Source organism: Oryzias latipes, chromosome 17 (genome assembly GCF_053564925.1).
Source record: "Oryzias latipes strain Hd-rR chromosome 17, Olatipes_Hd-rR_3.1".
Taxonomy (NCBI): Eukaryota; Metazoa; Chordata; class Actinopteri; order Beloniformes; family Adrianichthyidae; genus Oryzias; species Oryzias latipes.
In genome coordinates, this window is record NC_136253.1 from 27309236 (window position 1) to 27333692 (window position 24457).

The 24457-nt window shown below is 38.5% G+C and overlaps 2 protein-coding genes across 10 annotated transcripts; both read right to left on the bottom strand.

The window, feature by feature from the left end:
• Positions 1-2067: 2067 nt before the first annotated feature.
• Positions 2068-10432, bottom strand: fndc7a (fibronectin type III domain containing 7a). Its single transcript, XM_011486748.2, has 14 exons — positions 10278-10432; positions 9805-9823; positions 9344-9601; positions 8024-8284; positions 6937-7194; positions 6612-6863; positions 5386-5640; positions 5020-5277; positions 4666-4923; positions 4336-4590; positions 3971-4234; positions 3872-3901; positions 3329-3365; positions 2068-2856 (listed from the first exon to the last, which is right to left on the bottom strand). Exons 1-13 carry the CDS (start codon positions 10311-10313, stop codon positions 3334-3336), a joined length of 2436 nt encoding a protein of 811 aa, XP_011485050.1. The 5' UTR covers positions 10314-10432; the 3' UTR covers positions 2068-2856; positions 3329-3333.
• Positions 10433-13438: 3006 nt separating this feature from the next.
• aknad1 (AKNA domain containing 1) lies at positions 13439-24438 on the bottom strand. 9 transcript variants are annotated; one of them, XM_078934918.1, is made up of 21 exons: positions 24041-24438; positions 23286-23515; positions 21409-22460; positions 21257-21331; positions 21048-21165; positions 19868-20013; positions 19717-19776; positions 19489-19622; positions 19239-19419; positions 17480-17646; positions 17064-17210; positions 16247-16382; positions 16049-16143; positions 15676-15951; positions 15298-15474; positions 15049-15140; positions 14835-14960; positions 14652-14726; positions 14315-14423; positions 14039-14207; positions 13439-13957 (listed from the first exon to the last, which is right to left on the bottom strand). In XM_078934918.1, exons 2-21 carry the CDS (start codon positions 23488-23490, stop codon positions 13787-13789), a joined length of 3711 nt encoding a protein of 1236 aa, XP_078791044.1. In that variant the 5' UTR covers positions 23491-23515; positions 24041-24438; the 3' UTR covers positions 13439-13786. The 9 variants fall into 9 exon arrangements, with proteins under 9 accessions (XP_078791044.1, XP_078791042.1, XP_078791041.1 ...); XM_078934916.1 differs by having other exon boundaries at positions 14315-14426; XM_078934915.1 differs by having other exon boundaries at positions 16247-16385.
• Positions 24439-24457: the final 19 nt, after the last annotated feature.

Here is a 24457-nt window from a genome sequence, read left to right on the forward strand (position 1 = left end):
TTAGCGGTCTAGCTTTCCCCAGAGTCCGGTGTTAGACCGTGGACCAAGTGAACAACACAATGAAGCTCAGAGACGCAAGTCTTTCTGCCCTTTTTCTGCAGTTTTCACACTACATCTCCCATGATCTCCCACATCTCCCACAGCACACAATGAGTCATCCTTGTGAAACGTCTTGAAACCACAACAAACAAACAGTTTCTAAATTTTTCTAATTTAACTTTTATTTCATCTCTTAGAAAAAAACAGCCTCAACTTCCTGCTTTTTCTGCCACAATTATCACAAAAATCCACGTGAGATTGCGGCGGGGGGGTGGGGTGGGGTGGCTGTCGATCAATACAGACCATGAATTTCTGCTTTTTTTTTTTTTTTCGGATGCTGTTGTGCCGCGGGATTTTTGTGAAGGTTAAAGTGTGCCGTGGCTCAAAAAGGTTGAAAAACACTGTTCTAGATCACATCCTTTCAGGTATCACTGTCATTGCCCACATCTGTATGGAAGTCTCCCAGTAGAACAATGGAGTCACCAGTTGGAGTTTTACATCGCAGTCCTCTCAAAGTCTCTAAGAAAGCCAGAAGTACTTTGTACTGCTATTCAGTCGAAACCATCCCAAGGGATGTGACCCTCCTGTTCCCAATATAAATATTAATTGAGGGTCCAAAAAAATGAATTGTCACGCCCAATTTGTTTTCGTTAAACTCTACTGGGACAATGAAACCTCAATAAATCAGCCCAAAAGAATCAGGGAGCTAAAAAAAATTAAAAACCCTGGAGTTTAAACCAAAAATACATAAGACTTGAGACGTGGGATAGAGCTGTGTGTTGGTTGAGTTCAGATAAGGATGATGCCTCTGACAGCAGGAGGACCAGACAATGTTTGAATTTGACAACTCACAAGTGATCGTTGAGGTATAGTAAAGACGTACAAAGAGAGTTTTTAAGAGTTTGTGATCTGAAAACACTGTTGAGTTCTTCCACCTTGCTCTGATATTCACAAGAGGAAAAATATTGGTTCTGAGATAAAGGGCAGATTGATATAAGACAAAGTGCATCACATAAAATGCTAGAAAAAACTATTTTAATAGCATTTAAAAATACATTTAAAATGCTGTTATAAGCAATACAGAGCGATTTTTTTTTACTTTAAAGGAGTTTGTCATAACTAAAGAAACCACAGAAAAAGTTGTTTTTTATCCATGTACTCCATTCTCCGCCCTCCGTCTAAACAGAATGTGTGGTAACTAAACAATACATGCATGGGTTGCTTCAATAAAATGAGAGTTTCTACAGTCAGTAGCTCACAACGTAAACTACAGTTACTTGAAGGCTGCAAACTATTTGAAACTTGACAACCTTGTCAAAACCTTGTTTTTAGACATTCAAGGTGATTTACCAGGTTTTAAGTTGTTTGAACTTATCTTTACTTTACACCTTTCCAAGTGTTTCTCAAAATCACCAGTTGACAATACTGTGACTCATATAGAGCTAAAAAAAATATTATTATTAAAATGAGTCAAAATCATTTTGCTCCGTGCTCTTTGCGATAGAAAACTTGGATTACACTTTCAAATTTCAAATTTTGGTTATTTTGATTTGTTTTCTGCATTTATTGAGATGGGCCAACTAAGATTCTTCTCTAGTTCATATTTTTTTTACCAAATAAATAATTTCCATTCATTACACTAGTTTTTTTGCCACTGTGATCACACATTAAAACTAAAAAATGATAACCGTTTGCTTAGAACTAGCTAAAAAATATAGTATACCAATCGATTTTAAGTCATTCAATCTAACATATTTAGGGTTATTTTTCCCTTTTTGAATGCTTGTGTGGAACTCCTTGTTTCTAAATTCTTTGTTAAATAAAAAAAGACTTGTTCTAGTTATTTTCTCCTTAAGATCAGAGTTCTTTTAGTTTTTTTAGGCCACCTCTTTTGTGTGTGTGTGCGTCAGTTATGCAGAGTCAGTGTTTAATAACAGCTCTGCTGGTGGATTCTCCTTCATTTCAGGAGGTTTATGTTAATGTTCTGTCTGCCCCACAAGACCCACAAAAGGAATCACATTACACACGTTTGGATGCCAAAACATTGTTTTATTGTTCTCATCAGTAAGTGAGAGTTCGCATGTCCAGTAAAAGGTTGACAATTATTCCAGTCACAGGATCAGATGCATCATCCACACGATCTGTGGTTCATGACTCAAGGCAGGCGAGGTGGAAACCTGTTATTTCACTTTCAGAATGATCCTCTCAATTGCAGGGTGACTACCAGTACCTATGACTGAGGAGGTTGTACGTTTTTATTTAGATTATTGAAAATCTTTTGCTCCTTACAGTTTTAAACTTAAATGTTCATTTCTGTCATTTAATATAAAAAAAATTAAAACTCTAGATCTTCCTATTTTTTAGAAAAGGTTCTCAGTACTTGAGGTTTGATGTGATCTATCCGTCACATTACCCATAAAATAGAGTTACAATTATTTGTCTTACAGGATTGATCAGGGTTTAATTAGATCATTTTAAAACATTATTTATGTCATGACATCCTCAGTTGTTTATTTTAATTGGATGTTTCCTGTATTGTAGAGCCTCAAGATAAGATCAGCTATGAATTGGCATTTCATGAACAAACTGAAGTGAGTGGAATAATTTTATTACAACCCAGAGCCATCTATTGATGTAATTCTGCTGTCAGACCAGACATGGCTTCCAATCACTGCTCTGTATTGTATGGCTTGGATTTATTCCTTTTCCTATTTATTGATTCTTCTTATGTTGGACAATAGGGAGATTTCTAGATCATTTGTTGAGAATTAAGCATGGCAAATCCTTGGTCCTCATCAATGGGCTGGTCTGGAGTCCCTGGGTGGGCAAAGGGAAACAATCAGTTGCTTTATTGGAGATATGTTTTTCTGAAAATTAAAATCTGCAAAGGTGTTTTTTTTCTTTGTGTGAGAGCTACTAAATCTGCTCTCACAGTTACTCCTCGAAAACACAAAAATCTCATGTTTCCTCCGCAGATGTTCTTTTTTCCCCTCAGTCACGTTCCCTTTCATCCTTCTTCCCGTTTTCGGGTCTCAGAGGTAAACACTTGAATTAGCCTTAATGTGCTTCTATTCTCTCTCTGTTGTTCCCTTCACTCTCATTGTTCATCCCTATACAGTCAGATTATTACTTCTTCATGATACTTGTCACGAGATAACCTTTTACTCATGAAGTGATAACAATGACTGTGTCCAGAAAAGAAACTTTAATCCATGTTTTGGTAGCAAACAAGAAACAAAACATGTTAGACAATGTGTAAAACATCAAAATTGAAAGGCAAAAGACCTACCAGTATTATTTCACGCTTCGTCTTTGGCGAGAAATCACTTTAAAGAAAAGGGAAAAAAAAGTCAATTTTCCTGCAGTTAGTGCTAAAAGTAGAGATTTTATCAAGTAGTTTTTAGGGGTGTAACGATTCTTTAAATTATTCGATTCATATCATAACTTGTGGTTGCCAATAGGATTCATAGTCGATATTGAATAATTTCGAACAACCCACTGAATGATTCACGGACCTAAAATCGATCCAGTACCTCTTTAGCCAAAATTCAACAGTGTGACCAACACCAATTGTGCTTCAATCCAAAGGGTATGATCAATTTGTCATTTTTCAATTATTTTTTAATGGTATGGGTCGATTTAGCTACGGGTAACAACATTCCTCACACAGATTGATCTGGTTGGATCACAGGAATATAAATTGATTCACTAATTACGTTGATTAATCGCCACACCCCTAATAGTCCAGTTATGTTCCTTATAAAAAAAGTTTTTGTTATGAATCCAAGAAAAGGAAGAGTTATGGGATTTTATTGTAAGAACGGATACTTACCCATGCCTGCGTTGCTTCCTGGACAGGGAACTGAAAGAAAGAAAAATAAATATTAATATTTGTGCATCATCTAAATATCCTGGACCACTGATGACCCACCTGAGTATGTTCTGGGCTGACAGAAGGTAACTTTGAGCCCTGACTGCCCCACTGGTGCTACAACAACCGTGTAGACATCCCCACATGTTTCCTCCTGGATATCACAGTAGGTGTTCCCTGCAGCGGCGATGCAGGTGTAGTTGGCTCCGGTCCCGTACAGCTCCACTGTGTGGTTTTGGCTCTGCAGACCCACAGATCGCCAGTAAACCCTGAGTGAATAGTTAGTCCGGCGATAGAGTTTGACACCTGTTGGACAGCATGCACCTGCAACAAAGCAAAGTTGAGTGTTTAACTAAATGTTTACATTAGTTTTGTATCATCAACATGTGATTTGTCTCCTCATCCCAGGGCTAAATTGTTCTCACTGGAAGAAAAACCACGATAGTTGCACTGTGATGTGTGCCCTGTGCTGCTGATGGCTTCCAGGTAGACACTGTAGTTGGTGCCACAGGTGATGCATCCCATCAGGCAGTGTGTGTCCAGAGTGTGGCATTTTGCGTGCCCACGTTGGGAGGTCAGTGTGGTGACGTAGGAGCGAGCTCCACCGCCAGGTGACCAGGTGACATTGGTCATTGCCTGCGTGACCTGACTCACATTCACAGAGTCTGGACAGCAGGGACCTTTGGACGGGAAAAACATGGAAAAGGTTTAGCTGCGACATTACAGAAAAAATGTCTTAAACTACACATTTGTACCTGTTTCCAGAGTTTTGCTAAACCCAGGCAGACTTCCCCCAGCTGCTGAGGTGGCCACAGCTGTGACCTCATAGGTTGTGCCACAGGGCAGCTGTGTGAGCTCACAGGAGTTATTCTTTGACTGGCATGACCCTCTGTTGTAGCGCCCAGTGGCGGTGATAGTATAGCTTGTATTGGGGAAGTTTGGGGTGGTGTAGAGGACTCTGTATGTGGAGTTGCCAGTTTGTGTCATGTTCAGAATCTCCGGAGAGCAGGGAGCTGCCAGATGGGACAAAATAAGTGATGTGTGACAAAGTTTAGTTTTGTTTTATGTATCAAAGTTACCAAAAAAAAATGCCTCTACAGTACTAATACCTGTCTCGTGCACGTTTGGGGCACAGGTACTGTTACATCCTCGTAACTCACTGCACGGGGTCACAGTCACTGAATAAGCAGTGTTGCATCTCAGATCTGAGAGCGCGCACACCGGTGACGTGTCGTTACAGTGGATAATATCACTAGTCTCTGCTGCTGTGGTCTCATACAGCTCCGCCCCTTTGACAGGTGACCACGTGATCTCCAGGGTCTCCGTGGAAACCAGCTGCACCAGCACATCCTGAGGGCAGCAGGGTACTGGGATGGAAAGAGTCAAGGCGGGAAATTTCAGTGAATGAAAAGATTAACACATCAGAAAGTAAACTGATTATTTTAGATATATCTCATCTCGATCCAAAATCTTACTTGTGGTGTAGTTACGAACGTGCGCTAAAAGGCTGGGGCCTGCTTTGTTGTAGGGGAACACGCTGGTCAGGTAGGTGTAGCCGCACATGCAGGAGAACTGGCAGGTGGTGTCCGTAGTGTTGCATAAATTCTCGGTCCCATCATCTCTCTTAATGAAGGTCACGTAGAATTCCACCAACGGCACCTCCTCCCACATGACATAGCAGTCACCTGCTGTGGGCTCCTCCACCCAAATGTTCTCAGGGGGGCATGGGTCTGCCAAGGGAAAACAGTTTTAAATGGAGCACACAGAAATCTAGGAAATTTGTAATGGTAAAAACATAGTATAGTAGTAAATAACATAGTAAAACATATGTATAAGCACACAAGTGAACCAATACAAAAAGTTAAAAGATGGCTTGTTCAGCCAGCCAAAAAAAGTATTATAAAAACCTAACAAAGCTGACACAAAAAGTATGCCATTGAAGTAAATCAAAAAGTAAAGACAAAGAATTGTCTCTATATTAAGCTCAAAAGTTTGACATAAAAAGTATGCAATTATGGATAGTTTAAAATCTAAACTAAACTAAGTTGGCTGCATATGGAAAAAAAAAGAAGCAGTAAAGTGGCTTCTGCAAACAGTAGCCAAAATTTTGTTGTTTGTTTGTTTGTGTTTTTCCTTTGGTCACTTCACAGATAAAATTTAACAGCCGCAGTTTGTACAAAAAAAAGGAAGAAAAAAGATGAAAAATAAAATTTCATCATCATTTTGAGTGAGAATTCAAGTTATTTGTGAGATTAAACAGAAAAAGAAGAGATCATCTGCCATTAGGGACATTGAGGGTGGATCAGGATGCAGCATAAATGTTTGTAGCCACCTGAAAAAAAAATAAAACTCCTAAACTTAATTGACTGAAGTCATTTTGCACAATTTCTAAATGTCCTGCCATAACCCATAAGAATCCAGGCACATTTTTTGTTAATAATAAAGTTATGTGTATGGGTTAAAGACAGAGGGACACCAATGAAAGAAAACCCTTGCAATGTGGAATATTTCTGCACAAATAACTTGAAAGTAAAAAGTATGTTTTTGAATGAAAAAAATAATTTCCAAATGTCTTTCTTCACTGGATTTAAATAAAAAGTGCAGTGGGGCGGACTAAAAAAAAAAAAGTTGGCCAAACATATTAATATGGATTTGAAATGTAAAAATGTGAAAAGCGTGTGGTTGAGTGTTCCAAACCCACATGTAATGTAGTTGACTGATTGCGAGGGACTGCTGATTCCAGCTTCGTTGGAGGCTGTGACATAGACAGAACGGTTCTGCCCACACTCTGCAAGCAGGATGTAACAGTTGGTGTTTCCTGTAGAACAGTTTTGGCCCGAAGTGGTCCAGGCTGTGTAGTTTTTAGCCCCCTGTACTGACACCCAATAGATCGCAATCCCCGGAGCACGTCCCTGAGTCACCTGGATGTCAATCACATCTGGACTTGAAGGGCCTGGAGAAGAAACCAGAGGACTATCAACAGGAAAGTTGTATGACGGTAGGAGCTAAACTTGACTGGTGCTTACGTGTGATCTGGCAGACAGTCTTGTCGTCACCGATACGACCCTCAGCATCCCAAGCCATGCTCTTGATACAGTAGGAGGTTCCCGACTGAAGGTTGTCGAAAGTGACCTCAGTGTTGGTGGTGTTCAGTTTGTTGCGGACGTAGGAGCCTTCTCGGATGATGACCAACGTATAAAGTACAGCATGCTCCACTGGAGCCCAGACAGCAAGAATGGTCTCATTGGTGGGCGAGGATGTGTTCAGTTTAGGCGCCATGACAACTACAAAAAAATGACAATCAGTGATTAATTGAAATTGGAATGCAACCAAATACAGCATAAGATCTTTTTGTGTTTTGTTTTGTGCTTTGTAACAAAAGAAAGAATGTTTTGCCTCTGATCATATTCCATCGACTCTTTCTCCAAGGCTATAACCTAATTCTCATGGTTTTCTTTTTCAAGTTATTAAAATGGCGCAGTATAGATACAGTCGGATACAATTTCCATCTTGGCTTTACCACAACAGCGGGGAAAATCAGATAGAATAGGGGGTGAAATCATAAGCTGCAGCTGGAATAAAAAACTATTGTTGACAGCAACAACAAAAGGGTTTCGCTCCATTTTTAGTTCACTGATCTCTATCCGGGTAAACCAGTAATGTTTGTTGTCGGACAAGGAAATACTTCTGAGAGGTCATTATAAAATAATAATGGATTAGATTCTATCTGGGCTATTCCAGACACTCAAAGCGCTTACAATGTGTCCATTATTCATTCACTCCTCATGTATACTTGGTGATGGTAGATGCGTGGCTGCCAGTTCGCGCCTACGGTCCCTCTGACCATCACCGGGACATTCATACACATTCACACACTGGAGCCAGGGACGCTGAAGTGTCTTGCCCAAGGACACAACAACAGTTGACTGGAGGAAGCAGGGATCAAACCGCCAACCCTTCCATCATTGGACAACCTGCTTAACCTCTCAAACCACTGCAACCCAATTGTGTTGTGTGAATGTTATCAGCAGTAGTATACTATTTTCTTATTGATAGACCCCATAAAAGAGTGTAGATGAGGTCAGATTGCATTGCTGCATATCAAATGTTTACCTGTTCTGGCCTCAGTGGGATATGAAGGTTGACTCCTTCCCCCGGAGTTGACGGACATGACACTCAAAATGTAATCTGTATATGGCTGGAGCTGCACCACAGTGCTTGGGGATGAGGTCACATTGGTCTCGGAGAAGAAGTTCCCTGTTTTTGACTCTGCCCTCAGGATGTAGCCGGTCGCCCCCGGGACCTCTGCGAACTCGACGGTGATGCTGTCGCTGAGTTTGGAGTAGGTCTGCAGAATGCTGGGCACATCAGGGGCTGGGGAGGGCATGCACAGGAGAAAGATTATGAAGTTGTGCTACAACAATGAGAACAAAAGTCACAATTTTGAATTAAAACTGTCTTAAATTGCAAACAAATGTTCAGTTTTAACCCTTATGCTATCTTAGATGACCCCGCCTTTACATTGACGTGTTCTCCCTACCATGACAAAGGGGGATAAAGTTGGAAAGATTTCATGTAATCCATGGACACCAGTGAAGAACACAAATCATTGAAGAAAAAAGGTTCAGCGCACTGTCTAGTGGGTCTAGATGACCCAACTCCCAATGTTAAAGTGCCTACGATAGCACCAGGGCTACAAACAAAACTTTTAAATTGCAATTGAAAACATGAAATGTTGCTTTCAAAATCATTTTCCTGGCTTTCAAAGTACATTTTTGCGTTTGTGACACAACTGATGCGTTGCGTCGCGCCTTGCTTTCTCTCTATCTTTGATTTGTTAAATGCTTATGAAACCTGACCACAGAGAATCCATGAAGCATTATGGTCTGTTCTCCAGGCAACACAATCCCTGCCAACCCAAAGGGTAGAGTTACAAAAATCCCGCTGCTATTGGCTGTTACTTTGAACGTCACATATGCTGTGGGCTGATTTCAACATTGTTTGCTAGATCTAATGAATGAAACAAGTATTTGTTATGCTTTGCTGTCCAGCTTTTAATTTGTGATTTCAAATGTTCCAAAAGCTTATGGCCCACTGATTCTTCATATTTTGTCTCCAAATTCCCCACAGTTAATCGCTCGGCTTCATCTAATCGCCTCAATTAAAACCTACATGAAAATAGTGGGTTAGAGAAAAATTATATACAGAACTAAAACAGTAAAAAAATTGGGTTTAGTGAGAAAAAGTTAAAATGTTTAAATTTGAGAGAAGGAACTATGTTTTGTTAGATTTTTCTATGTAAGATTTCTAAAAATGCTGATAAATCAATAATCAGATTACTCAAAATAGTCACTTTTATTCCATTCCTAAATGCTTGACACCAACTCACAATGCAGCATTTCTGCTCTAAATTTGTGGCTTGGGATTTCTGACCTGTTGTCTCCTCCGTCTCTGCACTGCTGAGGACATTGAGGGCATTGTCCATGGCCTCTAACTGCATGGTGTAGACCGTGTTTGGTGTCAGGGAGTTAACGGAGCCCATCACTGTGTTGCCGCTAAACTGAGCAAAGACGGGCTGCTCCGGAGAGTTCTTGGGAGTTGCTGTGATCTTGTAAGAGCTGGCACCGGTGTGGCCGCTCCATTGCACCGTCATACTCTTTGACGTCACGGTGAACACTGACAAGGAGATGTCTGAGGGGAAAATGTGTTTATTTAAGTCTTTAGAGCTCACTTATGGTGTTAGAAATACTTCAAATAAAAAGCAGTCCTGCAGGGTTAATATGTGGACTCAATATGTTTATTAACAATCTTATTTTTATTACATTTTTTATATGATAAAGTAAAAATTTGAATATGAATCTTGAGTCAAATCTTAGAAAAATTCCATAATTTACCCTTTTGAGCAGCACATATCTGAAAATTAGAAACAACAGAGCAAGTTAATGACAGAAACTAGGAAACATCATAATGACAGTTGACAGATCATTCTTTTTTTTTTCAAGATAATGTCGTTGCTCTGAAGGCAGCAAGCTGTTGTGGTATTTCATATTATATCCTGAAAGCAAATTATGCCCTGTATCATGTTCTGCAAGCACGAGAGGCAGCCGGCTGCACATTACCTTCACTCAACACAGATTTCAAGCTCACTCTGTGCAGGTATTTCTTTCAGGTCACAATGAATTTGTCTATTGAGCTAAGGCTAAGCCTGCCACACGCACACATTGGAAACACTGCAAAGACTGAATTCTTTTGTTTAAAAAATTTAGACCTGGACTGACTGTTTTCTATCTACATATTTCGAATGTATGACAAAAGAAGAAATGTTCTTACTGATTTGGTAAAATATTATGAAATAAAAACAACTTACCCCTGTAAATGTGAATAAAAGCCAAAGTTTATACATCTTAAGGTGAACAGTCCCCAATTCTTTGCTGTGAGGTTATTTCTCAGAGTGACTTCCTGCATAAATCAATTTTTTCTTTGCCGTTTCCTCTTTTTCTGTCCTTAGCTGAGACGACAGGTGCTTTATTGTTTCAGCAGATGCCAAAGAGCCCAAAGGCTGTAACTCCACCCCTCAGGGGTGTTTGGGCCACCTATCAGAGCCAGCGATGGAAGCTCACCTCGGTTAGATGAAGATGCTGATTAGGACTGTTAATGTTACACCGTTCTTGCTTTGTTTTGCTGTCTGCTCAATTAAATGTGGCAACAGTGTCCTGAATGTGGAGCTGAAGTCCTTTGTGTTGAACAATAAAACAACTCTGTTGTCCCAGCTGAAATTCAAGGATCTCACAGACAAAGACAAAACTTGATGAAAGTGATAACCTATTTTTTTATTTGTCTTATTTAAAGAAAAGGAAATATAATTTCTGGACATTCACAAACATTTCCTGGGGGTGGATCTTTTCATAGATGAGACTAGTTTTTTGCCAAAATCTGATCAACATCTATTCAAAACTATGTAATAAAAAAATATTGTATTATAATTCAAATTGGAGGCCAGTAAAATTGCCCATTTTGAACAAAACTTATGCAAAAATATTTTTTCTCACTAAAATGATTTATACACAATTATAAATACATTATAATTGTGCTGTTCTCTTTTAAAAAAAATCTCAGTGACTTACAGGGTTATTTAGTGACATGGTATGTACAACATCTAAAGCTGACCCTAGAGCTACTGCTCAGTAAGAAATTAAACAATAAAAGGACTTTGTTCCTATAAAATCCATTATTTATTTGTTTATGTACTTGTTGGTTTTTATTTATTTTTTCCTTAACCCCTTGACGCCTGTTGATGCAAACATGCTTCAAACCACTTCAGCTCCAAAATTACCTTAATTTAGCATCTACTTGAAAGAAAAAACAATTCAGGCATCAAGGGGTTAATTTTTTTTTTTATGTGTGACTTATCAGGAAAAAGAAAATATATATAAAAAAAAGTGAAATTAAGTAATGCATTAACATGTATTGCTATGAAAGTATCAATTGTGACAACACAACGCAAAAAGGGTTTCAAAAGAGAGCAACATCCCTCAGACTCCCACTTTAAAAGGCAAACTTTTCACCGCAACTAAACATTACAAATTAAACTGTGGAGAATAAAACTAATATATGCTGTGTATATATATATATATATATATATATATATATATATATATATATATATATATATATATATACTGTATATATATACTGTATATATATCTATACATCCATATATATATATATATATATATATATATATATATATTAGTTTTTGTTAGTTATGTGTGTGTGTGTGTAAAATATTTTTTTGTACATTCATTCATTTTTAGAAATCCCCTCTAATTGGGTGAAGGTGGAGTGCACCCAGGACAGGTTGCCAGTGTATTGCAGAGCCACATTTCATTTGTACACTCATTTGGTAAATTTTGTTTTTGCTTTATTTTCTTTTTCATGACAACCGTGAATAATAGGGGGGGATGCAGTTATTTTTTAAACTGTTATAATCTTATTAGGATTACATTTGTGCATCAATAGTTGCAAGTTTTTTTGTGGATCTGGCAAAACTCTTGCTTTTCCCAATTTTCTATTTTTTGTCACATTGTTGTAAAGATACTTAAGACCCCATATTTTATTCCTGAATTTGAAAAAAGTCAGAAGTTCTTGGTGATTCTACTCCTTAAATGACCACTAGCGGCTGGTGGTAGAAAGATGCAATTTTAGAGACTTGTTGTTTCCCTTTTGGCTTTTCCCATCAGGGGTCGCCACAGTGAACGAGTCGCACGGTAAACTTGGCAATGTTTTACGCTGGATGCCCTTCCTGACACAACCCTCTCAAAGCAACTGGGCTTGGGCACAGACCGGCACAGAAGTAGAGAAGGGAACAGGGAACAGCCCAGAGTTGAACCCTGGTTTCACGGACGGAAGGCGCCGCAAACCAGAATGAGCTAAACCGGCTCCCATGCAATTTCAGAGACTACCAAGGTAAAAACGTAACCAAAAAAGAAAAAAAATGACGCACATTCTGGTCTCAAATAGGTTTCTTTGTTAAGTTTATTTATTTATTCTTTTTATTTTTTATTTTTTTAAACAGAGGTTTTGACTTTATACTCATTGAAAAATTCAGGAATAATTGGGGCGTGCCTTTTGCAAAGGCAGGTGGGTGGACACACATGTGGATTTAACAAAACTTTCACATTACTTTGACATTCTTCATACAACACAGCAGATTCACTCCAGGCGTCATTCCTGTGAATCAAAATAGTTCTTGTACATTTTATGTTAAAAAATTTAAAGTGAGATTAAGTTTTGTCAAAATGATCCTTTAAATTTAGTCATAAAATTGATGACATTGATTTATTATTTATATTCGGTGGGACCAAACTCAGACTGCAAACATCAGGAGGTCTCATTCATCATCTTCTTTTTGTAGCATGAGTTTGATGGTCTTTTCTTCACACAGGCTTCAGTCAAACACATCAAACGGAACAAACCTAGAGGTGAAAAATGGAGCAGCTGCAGCACACAGGTCAGGAAAGTTATTTAGGCTGCTCCACTTCTAGAACAACAGAGAAACTCAACACTACACAGCAGAGAGCTATACACAGGCCGCCACCAGCAAGGCGCGGCCCTGACAGGAACAAGGCGACAAAAACTCAGTAAGAAGACACTGTCAGTGGCATCTATATCTCAGCAGAGATGAGCAGGGGAGCTTTTTAACAAGGAACGATAGAAAAGAGACAAAAACCAGTGGTCGTTCAAACTAAATAGAGGGAGGGTTTTTTCTGGAACACAATATCTGTTAAGTAGATGCAGGTGAAACAAAAAGGTACATAAAGGTTTGTACCTAACATATAGCACTATTAAAATATCTCTGGTAACACTTTTTAATAAGGGTCCCTTTCTTAATGTAAGTCAAGCATGAATTAACTTACACCTACAACCTAGATATATTTTATCTTTTAAAAAAATACAATTTTTACTGCTGAAAGTTGGCCTTGATTGAAGAGACAGCAGAAACTGATTAGTTGACACACCAGTAACTCATTTCAATTGTCAGTACAAAATATTTATTTAGTAACTGTTTTACACGCTGGTTAGAAAAACAACAACAAATATATTAATTTTAAATAGATGTAAATAGGAAAAGAGACATAAATAAATTTTTGGATTACTTACAGATAAAGAACATGTTGCATCTTTAAAAGAAATCGCATCACAATCAGGTATTGAACTTCAAAAAAGCAGGACCCTGATCTTGTGTACCTTTTTTTTTAAAATAGTTTGTGTTTAAAAAATGTTAGTAATAGAACATTTAACACAAAGCACTAAAAGTATTGTTTCACATGACATATGTACACAATGTATTTTTCAGGGTACAGCAGCTCGAACATGTTAGAATTCCAGGTGAGTCCTGCCCCCTAGTGGCTGCATGTTGTGAAGTTTCCTATTCTGCTGAGCCTTGACTAAGTCAGCAGACAGTTGTCGAGCCATCCGGTCTGCAGTCCTCTTCATGCTGCGAGCGACCTCAATAGCCTGATCCAGTGTCCTGTTCATGTCCACCTCCTGAAAAACATCATCAAAACTTTTCTAGAGAGAAAAACAACATCTAAGACAGGTGATGTGTCACAGTGGAAGAGCTCGAACCTTTTTTCCTTTGCATCTGCTTGTCTTGGAGGTTCCTCTTGAGGACAGTGACACCGGAGACAATGTCTGCTGGAAGAACATGTTGCTGGGCAGAAGTGCAGTGTCTGACTGGGTGGAGCGCTTTCTATGAAGAGGCACAGACTGAAGCTGTGGCTCCCACACTTTATAGCTGGTTTAATGGAACAGGAAACATTATAAATGCAATGAGACAGCTTTATATAAAGCCATATATTTAAGGGCAACAGTGTTTGTGTGGAGCAGGAGGGAGTGGCTCACCTGGCTGGCAGGCTGCTGGTTGAGCCGTAGTGAACCTGAAGGAGAGGCTTCTTGAGAGTGGAAGCTGAACGAAAAGACCACCTCTCTTTGGAGCCAAACCTCCTGGTGGCTGCTGGGTAAAAATGAGATTATTAACAACACCCTAAGCACAACAAGTGCAGAGTCATTCAGAAAAACGGTCAACAATGATGATGGGCAGCTTTTCATTTTTATATTAATCTCTTTAACTGAGTTAAAGTAATACTTTTACTGGCATCATTTGCCATTATTTTCTCTGAACCAAAACAAAAGACTAGTTTACATCACTAGTGCAACACATTCTGTTGAGTTTCCCCACCTTTAGGTCTTTGCTGATCATTGTCTTGAAACAATAATTCATCTTCTCTCTGAAAAGTTGAATTTTCCGCCCTCCCTGCAGGAGGATGATACAGATTTCTGTTTTTGGTTTGGACAGAATACTCTGATGCTTCAAAATCAAAACAAATAGTTCTATATATTTTCCGGTGAATAGGTATCTGACCTCTTCTGGAGTGCTTACTGAGATGAAACTCTGACGTGGAACAAACGTGTCTCTCAGCTCTCTTGCTCCCCCCTGGTGAATCGTGCATTTGCAGCAGGAGATCGGAGGAGTTTGGGCGGACAGAGCCTTTAAGCAACATGCAAGAGTAGATCCACAAACACATGTTCAACAGGTTTGTTTTGTTACTTTTTTGTGATCTTTTAAGGTTGTGTACTTGTGCTTTTTCTGGGGTCCATGTCTGAAGAGATCCAGTCCTCTGTCCTCAGCAGACTGCTGCTGAGTTCACTCAAAGTTCTTCTGGAGGTTCTGATCATGAAGGTTTAGGGAAATTACAGCTATTATGGCAACAAATATGTTGAATAAATTTAAGGTTTGTATGCGTTTTAAATAATTATTCAACTCTATAAAGGTCTCATTTTAAGATTTCTGGTCATTTTCTTTGATCAAAATACAGGGTTTCTACCTGCTTGACCCTGCTGCTTGATGGGACTTGATTTTACTTCTGTGCTCCTGATGTTCTTGCCCATACTTTGAGGTGAGATAGTCCATCTTTTTGGCTAAGTGTGGCAGCTGGACCAAGCCCTCCTCAAGGTCCTTCTTCAGCCGTGACACCTCTGACTGCAAGGCCAGGATAGCTTCACTGTTCACACACAGGAACATACACAGATGTTTGTGTGTTGTAAGTGTAAAAAGAAGCACATGTAACAAATCTATTTATTTTTATATTCCACCTTCGCTCATCAGTAGCTGGGACAGGCTATGGTAACCCCGTGACCCCAAAATTGATACATTGGGTTAGGAAAATGGATGATGGGTTTCTCTGTTAAACGTGACCTCTGACCTGTTGCATGAGCAGGATGGCAGTGGGCTGCCCCGGTCTCCAGGATCCATGGTGGTCCGGGGTGTAGGCTCAGATTTGTGGTGGGGTAGCTGGAAATGACCTTGCAGTTTCAGTGAAGATTCCTTGGTAGTGCTCTCCCCCCAAAGCTCCTCTGCTCCACAGTGCTGCGTTTGGACACATTGGTGGGGGGTGGCCCTCCGACCACTTGTCTGGTAGTGGATGGCTGTTGGAGGGTTGTAACCAGAACCTTCACTGTCTGAGCCACTCGTAACCTCACTATGGAAAAAAGCACTTGGTAAAAACAGAACTAAATATGTCACTTTTTATTTGTGATCACATGGCGAGAAAAGCTTGGATCATGTTTTGTTTTTACCTCCCTGTTAGCAGATTTAATTCCCCAGAAGCTGACTGAGTCAAATAGGAGCTACCAAATCCACTGTCTGTCTCAGGGCTTATGATCCTCTGCATCTGAAAGCACAAAACTGAACTTTGACAGCAATAAAAAAACTGCAGGGGACAAATGTCTGCAGGTTGCGGGGCGCAGAACATTGAGCTTTCATCTGCAGCTGACCTGTGAAACACATGAGATGGGTGGTGAGGGTCCTGAGAGGCCATGGTTGTCTGAGTCTCCGAGAGCAACAGAGGAAAAAGAGACCTCCACTGCCAGACTCAGACTGTCCCGCTGATCCCTGACCGGGCTCAGATCACTGCTGCAGCAACAAGAAATGTACATGTGATGGAAGGAAAAATGATGAGAAGAAGGATGTAAAGCAGCTGCACATAAAAAAATAAAAACATTAGGGATAGGCCCATATAATTTCTTTAGGCCGATACCGATAATCGATATTTTCCCGGCAACTGTGGCTGATAGCCGATATTTGCAGATACAGATACTTATGTGTCTCTACAGTAACACAAAGTTTAGATTTCCTTTTCGTTTCTTTATTAGAAATGCACAAATAAGTATCACTTTAAAACTTTTCATATAAATATATTTGTAAGCATTCAGACCTTACATTGCATATTAGACATAACTGTAAACCGTAAGCTCTCCATTGCCAGAGAACATGTATCCCTATCAAGAATAACATTTACCTGAAAACAGACAATTACTGACTATGACTGTAAACATTAGGAACAAGTATACATTTTAAAATTAAATGTTTCTGAAAACAGTCAGAAGAATATTAGCAGAATTTTTTTTAATCGGGCTGATACAGATAAACTTAAATTTTCGACCGACACCGATACTCACACCGATATATCGCCCATCCCTAAAAAACACATTTTAAATGCCTGCTGTATACAAATACAAAAGTCCCTTGAAAATGCCAACTATAAATTGTTATGTTTTCTAAAAGAACATTGATCTATTTTCTTTTACTGACCTGTTAGCTGCTGACCGCCTCCCTCTTGACTCTGGGGAATGTGCACTCAGGCATCCAAGGATGTTGCTGTCATCTATCACCTCTTGAAAAACAGAGGCCCTGAGCTTTTCAGTGTCTCTCTGGATGTCTGGTTCCTCCAGTAAGTCCCTAAAAAAAGGACAGAGGGGAAACCTGCAGATACAGACTCAAACTCTGTTCCCTCTGTAGGCTGGAACCCAACACCAACGCTGCACCTGAAACACTATCTGCTTGATGGAAAGCTTTGAATGAGCCCACTTTAAAATGAGAGCAAATGCACATACAAAACTGTTCTTCTTTTACTTTACTGGGTTTGTTCCATGTAAGAATTTCATGGGGTTAGTAGCTTTAGTAACATTTTTACTTGACATATTTAACATCACAACCATGATTTGTACCGTGAACTGCAGATGTTGAGTCCAACATGGTCATCAATGATCTCACTGCTTTGGATCCATTCCCCATTTAAATGGACCTCCCTTTTGTTCTTCATCTCCTGGTGCTCTTCTTCTTCCTCCTGTGAGTCTGTTTCACAGCTCACCTTTAGAAAACATTCCTTCACCTCCTGAAAGACATTTGCTTTGTTATTAAAGTCAGTTTTTCTTCACATAGTATCTTTCCACCTGGACAGAGTTTGACAATTTCTATGGAGATAAAGATAAAAAAATAAAGGATGGAGATTCTAGATTCAGAGTTTAGATGAAAAGCGTGAAATTTTTAAAGTTGAGCCAAGGAAGGAAGAAATGTTTGTTTTCTTTGGGAGATGAAGTTTCATCTTATAAATTATGTATATGAGGATATAGTGATGAATGGTGGTCACTGGTCTCAAAAGTGTTTTAATGCATTCAGTAATCAATTTTTTGAAACAAGTAGTGCATATTTTTTTGTTTTGATTATTAAATTGTTTGTCATTGGCAGAGGGTTGGAGTCCTCATGTTTGCACCCTTTTATACCCAAATACAAAGGGGCATTCAAGCATTTATCAGTCATTAATTCAACGAGTTGTTCAAAGAAAAAGATGATAATGGTCTTCAATGTTCTTTAAAGTTAAACATAAATTCATTTCAATTGTGAGAGACAGAATTTTAAAAAAGAATCCATAAAATCCCAGTGTTTAATTTTAAAAAAAATATTTTTTTGATGGAGTAGAAAATAAGATTGTAGCTCCAACAAAAGAAGCAAGAATTCTGTCCCTCACAGACCTGTTACTTCTTTTACGAAGCTCTTCTTTCCTCCACTTTTTAGCTGTGTTAATGGCAGCTGTTTGAACTGGTTATCTATATAAAATACAGCTGTCCAGACCCTCAAACAGTCAGAATAAACCTCCACACTTGTGCTAAAAGACACAAGAGACAAGACTGTCTACAATAAGGAAAGAGCTTTTGGTGAGAAGAAATCAAATATAGGAGCAATGTTTAAAATATTGAAGAAATACAAGATCACTGACAGTCTCCTTCCACCTGGAGCTCTTGTAAAAACTAGGTAGTGGAAAATATTTAAAATAAACACAAGATGTTAAGAAACATGACACATTTGTAGAAGATGACTTTTATATTTAAAATGTGGACATGTTAAAAAGTTTATAAATTGAGTTTTCTTTGGAAGTCCTCAGGAGGCATCTTTCTTTCTCCTATCTGATCTGTAAGATTACAAATGTGTTGCAGTTTTTTTAACACAGGATTTACTGTTTTTGGCTAATTGGTCACAAGGATTTTTTTGTCTGTAGATGTGAATGTAGTTTCATATTGATTGATTGATTGATTGATTGATTGATTGATTGATTGATTGATTGATTGATTGATTGATTGATTGATTGATTGATTGATTGATTGATTGATTGATTGATTGATTGATTGATTGATTGATTGAGTGAGTCTGTGAGTGAGTGACTAGTTGATTGACAGTTTTTGTTTTAGGAAAATTGAAAAAAAAACTAAATCAAAAACGTTCCATAATGTAAACCAGGATTAATTTGGTGCAATAAAAGAGTTTATTTATTTAAAATATGCTTATTATCGGGTGTTTTTAGGGAAATTGTGTTTATACTTTCATATTTTTGACAAGTTGGTGTCAGTTGTGTCAAAATTTGATGTCAAACGCTTTGACAAGCCTTTGTGTTGCTACAAAGCAGCAGCTGTATGTCAGTAAGTGTGTTACCTGATGCAGGTGTGGAGGGGATGATGGTGTGCAAAATGGAACAGTCTTCATTTGGGCTGTTATGGGGGTGGAGGTGGAGGATGAGTGGGGTAGAGAAATCTGCTCGTACACATTCTTGTCAATCATTTCCTTGATGTCCTCGAGGTGCATCCCGATCCTGAATATGTCTCCCTCCAGCTGCCTGCACACGTATGGATAGATGTTCAAACACATTGCAGGGGGGCTATCTTTGAAGTGATGCTCTTCATACCTGTTTGGGTCAAAGGTGCCCGTGTTCCTTGACAGACCCATGTAGTTCTGCATCTCCAGAGCTCTGTGCTCTTCTTTCTTACTCATGTATTTGCGCTCCAGATGGTCCTGAGCCTCCATCATGCTCCTCAAAATCTTACAAAAAATAGGTTTAACATACCGGTAAACGCGGATGCGGAGGGTCTGGAATAATTTCTTTTTTTTTTTTTGAACAGTGAAAGATGGATACCATTTGCTGTTCATCTGTGCTCACAGTCATGTTGGTGACACTAAATTTAAACTCGTCCGTCTAAAAAAAAAATTACAATGGCTTAAGGTGTTTATTCTTTAGATGAAAAAGAGTGAATGGTTTATAAGGAGAGTGGTAAAAGGGCTAACACCTTATGCATGAACTGGCTGATGATGTCTCTCAGCTCAGCAGTCATTCTCTCGCCGTCACTCTGAACATCTTCATGCTGGTTTGACAAAAGCGAGTCCCCCTCCTTGATGTTTTCAGTTTTTTCTCCTGTTTGTTCACAGAGGTTTTCTATAACAAGAAAATGCTAAATTGTAACATCTCCTTTACTGTAAATGTTGGTACTGAAAAAAGGAAATGAAATAAGCCATTAACAGCAGCATCCTGTCTGTATTTCTGTAAAAAAGGATGTGTTTAAGATCTCTGTTCTTGTTTTATCATTTTCTCATGGAAATGTTTTTATCTTTGTTTAGATTGCTATCTTGTCCAAAGACAGAATTGGACAAAAAATCTGCAAATATTTTGTTTTATGTTAAAAATCCTCAACATATGGTATATGGCGTTTATTTAATTAGTGCTTTTCTACCTTCCTTGAAGGTCCAAAGAGCTTTACGGTCACAGTCCCATTTACCCATGTATGCACACACACACGTTCCTACACAGGGCCTTACAATGGCCCAACCTATGACCACCAGGAGCAATGTAGGGTTCAGCGTCTTGCTTAAACACGAAGCGTAGTTTGGTCTTAAACACACTTTGACTCATGGGCAGGTAAGGTGGGAACTGAACCTGAGATCTTCTGGTCAGAGGTTAACAATCCTACCCCTGCATCATCCATTATTAACAGGAAACCTAAAACCTGAATTTTGCAGCAAACTTTTAAACCCGTTTTAGCTGAATCTTGAAATAATAATATTTCTAAAATGATGAATATATGGAAACTTTTGTTTATCTTTATACAGCAGATACACAACAAATAAGTCAGTTTGCACTTTTGCATAATGCATGTGTGTATCAAAGCAATGCCTTTTTAATTACTTTTCTTGTTTTCAGACACCTAAACTTAAAATATTGTGTTAAATTCACTTTAAATCTACTGCTGACAAGGGAAAAAAAGCTTTTTTTAAGTTTCTGCTGTCATGGGGCTTTCTTTACTCATCAATGGTCATTTGAAATCTTTTAATTCTCAATAAAAAAGCTGCAAATGTGAGTTAAGTGATCTTAACAAAAAAAAAAAAGGTCAGATTTGGACCGTACCACATAAAAAGAATCAAATGAAAGAAAGTGGCTACAAAACTAGGTGCCAGAAAATTATATTTGTATACCTGTTGTTGGAAGATGAGGAGTCGAGCCGTGAAAAAGACCATTTTCAACACACTCAACCTCCTCCTTTTTGTCTTTAACATAAAGTCTGTTTCGCTCATTTTCCGACAACATCTGGTTCTGTGAAAAAAGATTAATCTGTCCTTATCCCATATTTAGAATTATGCATTTCATGGCTCATAATAACTTTGTTTTTATTACCGGTACTTACTTTGGTTCCGTGCCTGATTGTGTCTTTCTGATTCTCTCCTGTTGTGTACTCGGTTAGTAATTTGTCATAGTGATCCTAAAAAATATATACACAAATGATTAAAAAATGCTTGTGAAACTGTTTCAACTAACTTTTAAATCTACGAAAACTACCTGCAGATGATGCAGCGGTACTGACGGAGTCTGTCTGTCGTTGGCGTTGAAGACGTAGGGCTTCTCTGAAGGATGGACAAAGTCCTCCAGGACTCTGCTGATCACATCTAAGATGTCAGGAGAAGACTGGGCTCTGTGTACACTGTCAGAGCAGGGAGGGACAGGCTTCACTGGACCACTTGGAGCTTTGGGGATTTTTACTTTAGAAGCCACTTTGGAAAAATCAGGAAGACGATAATGAACCTTGCCTTGACCATATTTAATCTCGCCAAGAGATCTGGTCCGCATCAGAGGAACTGTTTGAATTCGCACATCCTCTTTCTTATCATCAAGCTCCAACAGATCTGCATTCGCGTTCTGAATGCTCTGGTTTGAACTTGCAGAAGCATTAGATGTTGGATGATCAATTTCCATTTCTGTCTTTACCTCTGAGCTTTCATTGTTTGATTTGGAATCACTTCTTTCCTCAAAGCTTTCTGTTTGCTTCCTTAAGTTTTCTGCTGAGGCTGAGATGCTGACAACGGTGTCGTCCACGCTCTCCAGTAGGGACACTTCTGGCAGCGTCTCTGCTTCAATTAGCCTTCCGGATCCCAATAAATCTTCCTGGGAAAAATGCTGGAGCAGCAAATGGTTGATGTTTGTCAGACCTGAACAAGGCTTAGCCACCCAAGTTGCCTCAGAAGCTGCAGAGGATTTTTCTTCATCTGTGTTGGCGTCTTTGTGGAACGATTCCAGTGGAGCCGGAGGATCAGGACTTCCATGAACGGTGTTCCCTCCGTCAGAATTTTCTTCTGAGCTAGTTGTCTGGTTGAAGTACGGGCTTCCAATATCACCATCATACGGTAAGTCCTCCTGATCCTCATCACTGGTATTTCCTCCTGATTCCCCACACCCAGGCTTTTGGGGTAACTCATTCTGTAAGGTGTTTGGTCTCTGAGGAGACATTGGCAACTTACTGCTCCCTGTTTTACCCTCAGTCACATTCTCACAGTTACTGTTAGATCGACTGCTCTCCGATGGGGAGTCATCCAACGCTGACAACTCTGCACTTCCTTAAATGTAAAGCACAGAAATAGACAGAGATATGTAATGTATTACTTATTAACTGGTTTCTATTAAATGTGATGCTTCTTTTGTTATTACCAGTTTGACAAACTATTCTGGACCCAAATTAGGAAGAGTTAATATAAGATTTTCAAAGAATGTAAAAGAATAGAATAGAATAGAATAGAACAGAACCAAACAGAACTTCATAGATGCCACAAAGAGAAATTTACCTTGTTACTATAACTATTAAAAACAGCAGATAGATAATAAATACCAATAAAAATACACTTGAAAATACAGCAAATCAATCTATTTTTCATTTTCATGTGTGCAGCAGAATTTATTTTATTTAAAAAAAGGTGTGCATTTAACTTAAAAAAAAATTAAAGTTTCAAAAAATATAAAAGAAAACAATAATTTAATGAAAGGCAGGTAATTAAAAGACCTTTACTTAATTACAATGACAATGACACAATTATTTAATTAAAAAAACCTCTATAAATTAATAAAAGAGGTTCTAGTTTATCAAAAATAATAGAAGATAGAACTGTAATTGATCTCAAGACAGCCATAATTAAATGGTATCATAGCTCCAAATACAAACAGATCATATATAAAAAAACAAACAGATAATGAACAGCAAAATATGCAATAATGTTAATAACACCGACAACAATAATAACAATAAAATACAATAAATAGTGCAATAAACTGTCCAGTGTCTGTGAAGTGTAACAATAATAGTAATTATTATAATTTGTTATTCAAAAAACGATTTTTTTTTTTGTCTCCGAGAGCATTCTTATGCTTTTATTTCGAAACATACTTACCACTGAGATGGATGCTGTTTTCAGAGGGTGCAGACTCTGCTCGGGACACATGCAAAGCCAAAGAATTGTCCAGATCACTGAGGTGGATGCTTTCATCCTCACTGAGGTCTACAAAGATGCTCTGCTCAAAACATCTCTCCCATAAAACAGAGGCTTCGCCCTCTTCTTGAACATCCTCTTCTGATTCTTCTGAATCTCTATCCATGTGCACGGTCTCACGGTCTCTGCAGCTACAAACACACTCCTGTCATCTGTGTTAAAGGGGCTAAAACAAGGGATGAAAGAGCAGTTCGAGACCAAGTAACTTAAGCCGTCAACACTAACCAAAATGTGCAAAGAAATTAATTATTCAACATTCAACGTGTGAGCAAGATTGACGCAAAAATGCTGAAGGTGAAAAAAGAATCGAATGATTCAAGAGGGAAAAATAAAAACTTTATAGATGTAAAAATGTGGATTTTAAATGTATTTTGTGAAATATCACTTTCATCTTTAATTTTTTTTAAATTTGAGTAAAAGCTGACTCTATTCAAAACGTAGAAAATGAACATAAAACAAATGATGAACTAAAATACTTTATTTGAGTAAAAAGGAATACAAATAAATGAATGAAAATCTTTTTTTTTTAAACGAATTTCAGTCATTCAGATTTACCACCTGAAACAAAATTGTATAAAACCTTTGGTATGAGATACCATGAACTGTTAAAGTGATGATTTAACGTTTGTTGTTTCAGAATTCAGTTGTTTACTCACTAAGTTTATGACGTCTCCTCCAGCGAACTGATCCGATGATCGATGAGCTCGTGGAGTTATCAATAAACTAGCTGGAGTATTCTCCTTTTTTCCCTGCTTGACATATGGTTTGTTGGACAGGTTTCATGTCTGTAGCTCCATTAATAATGTAGTCCACACAGCAGCCGTCTGGAGCACGCTGAAGCGTAGTTTGGTTGCTTAGCAACCGTGGAAACCTCCTCCAGAATAGATCATTGATGAACAGAAAGAATTTTTAGTTCTACATTTTTCCTTTAATACGGGACGCTATTATTTTTAATGCATAAAGCTGTACATAATCTTAAAAGAAGGTTTGAAAATCATACAAGCCTCAGACTGACACAATCACAACACTACGTCATGTTTTCTTTATTTAAATCGATTGGTCCAATGACTGTT

Coding starts and splice junctions, on each gene's coding strand:
- fndc7a (XM_011486748.2), bottom strand. CDS start 10,313: ATGTATAAACTTTGGCTTTTATTCACATTTACAGGG. Junction 5,641..6,611: donor ATCAGTCAACTACATTACAT/GTGGGTTTGGAA, acceptor TTCCCTTGGCAG/ACCCATGCCCCCCTGAGAAC. Junction 3,902..3,970: donor TCAGCCCAGAACATACTCAG/GTGGGTCATCAG, acceptor TCTTTCTTTCAG/TTCCCTGTCCAGGAAGCAAC.
- aknad1 (XM_023964896.2), bottom strand. CDS start 23,490: ATGGATAGAGATTCAGAAGAATCAGAAGAGGATGTTCAAGAAGAGGGC. Junction 14,961..15,048: donor GGACCCCAGAAAAAGCACAA/GTACACAACCTT, acceptor TGTTGCTTAAAG/GCTCTGTCCGCCCAAACTCC. Junction 14,727..14,834: donor CAGTAAGCACTCCAGAAGAG/GTCAGATACCTA, acceptor ATCCTCCTGCAG/GGAGGGCGGAAAATTCAACT.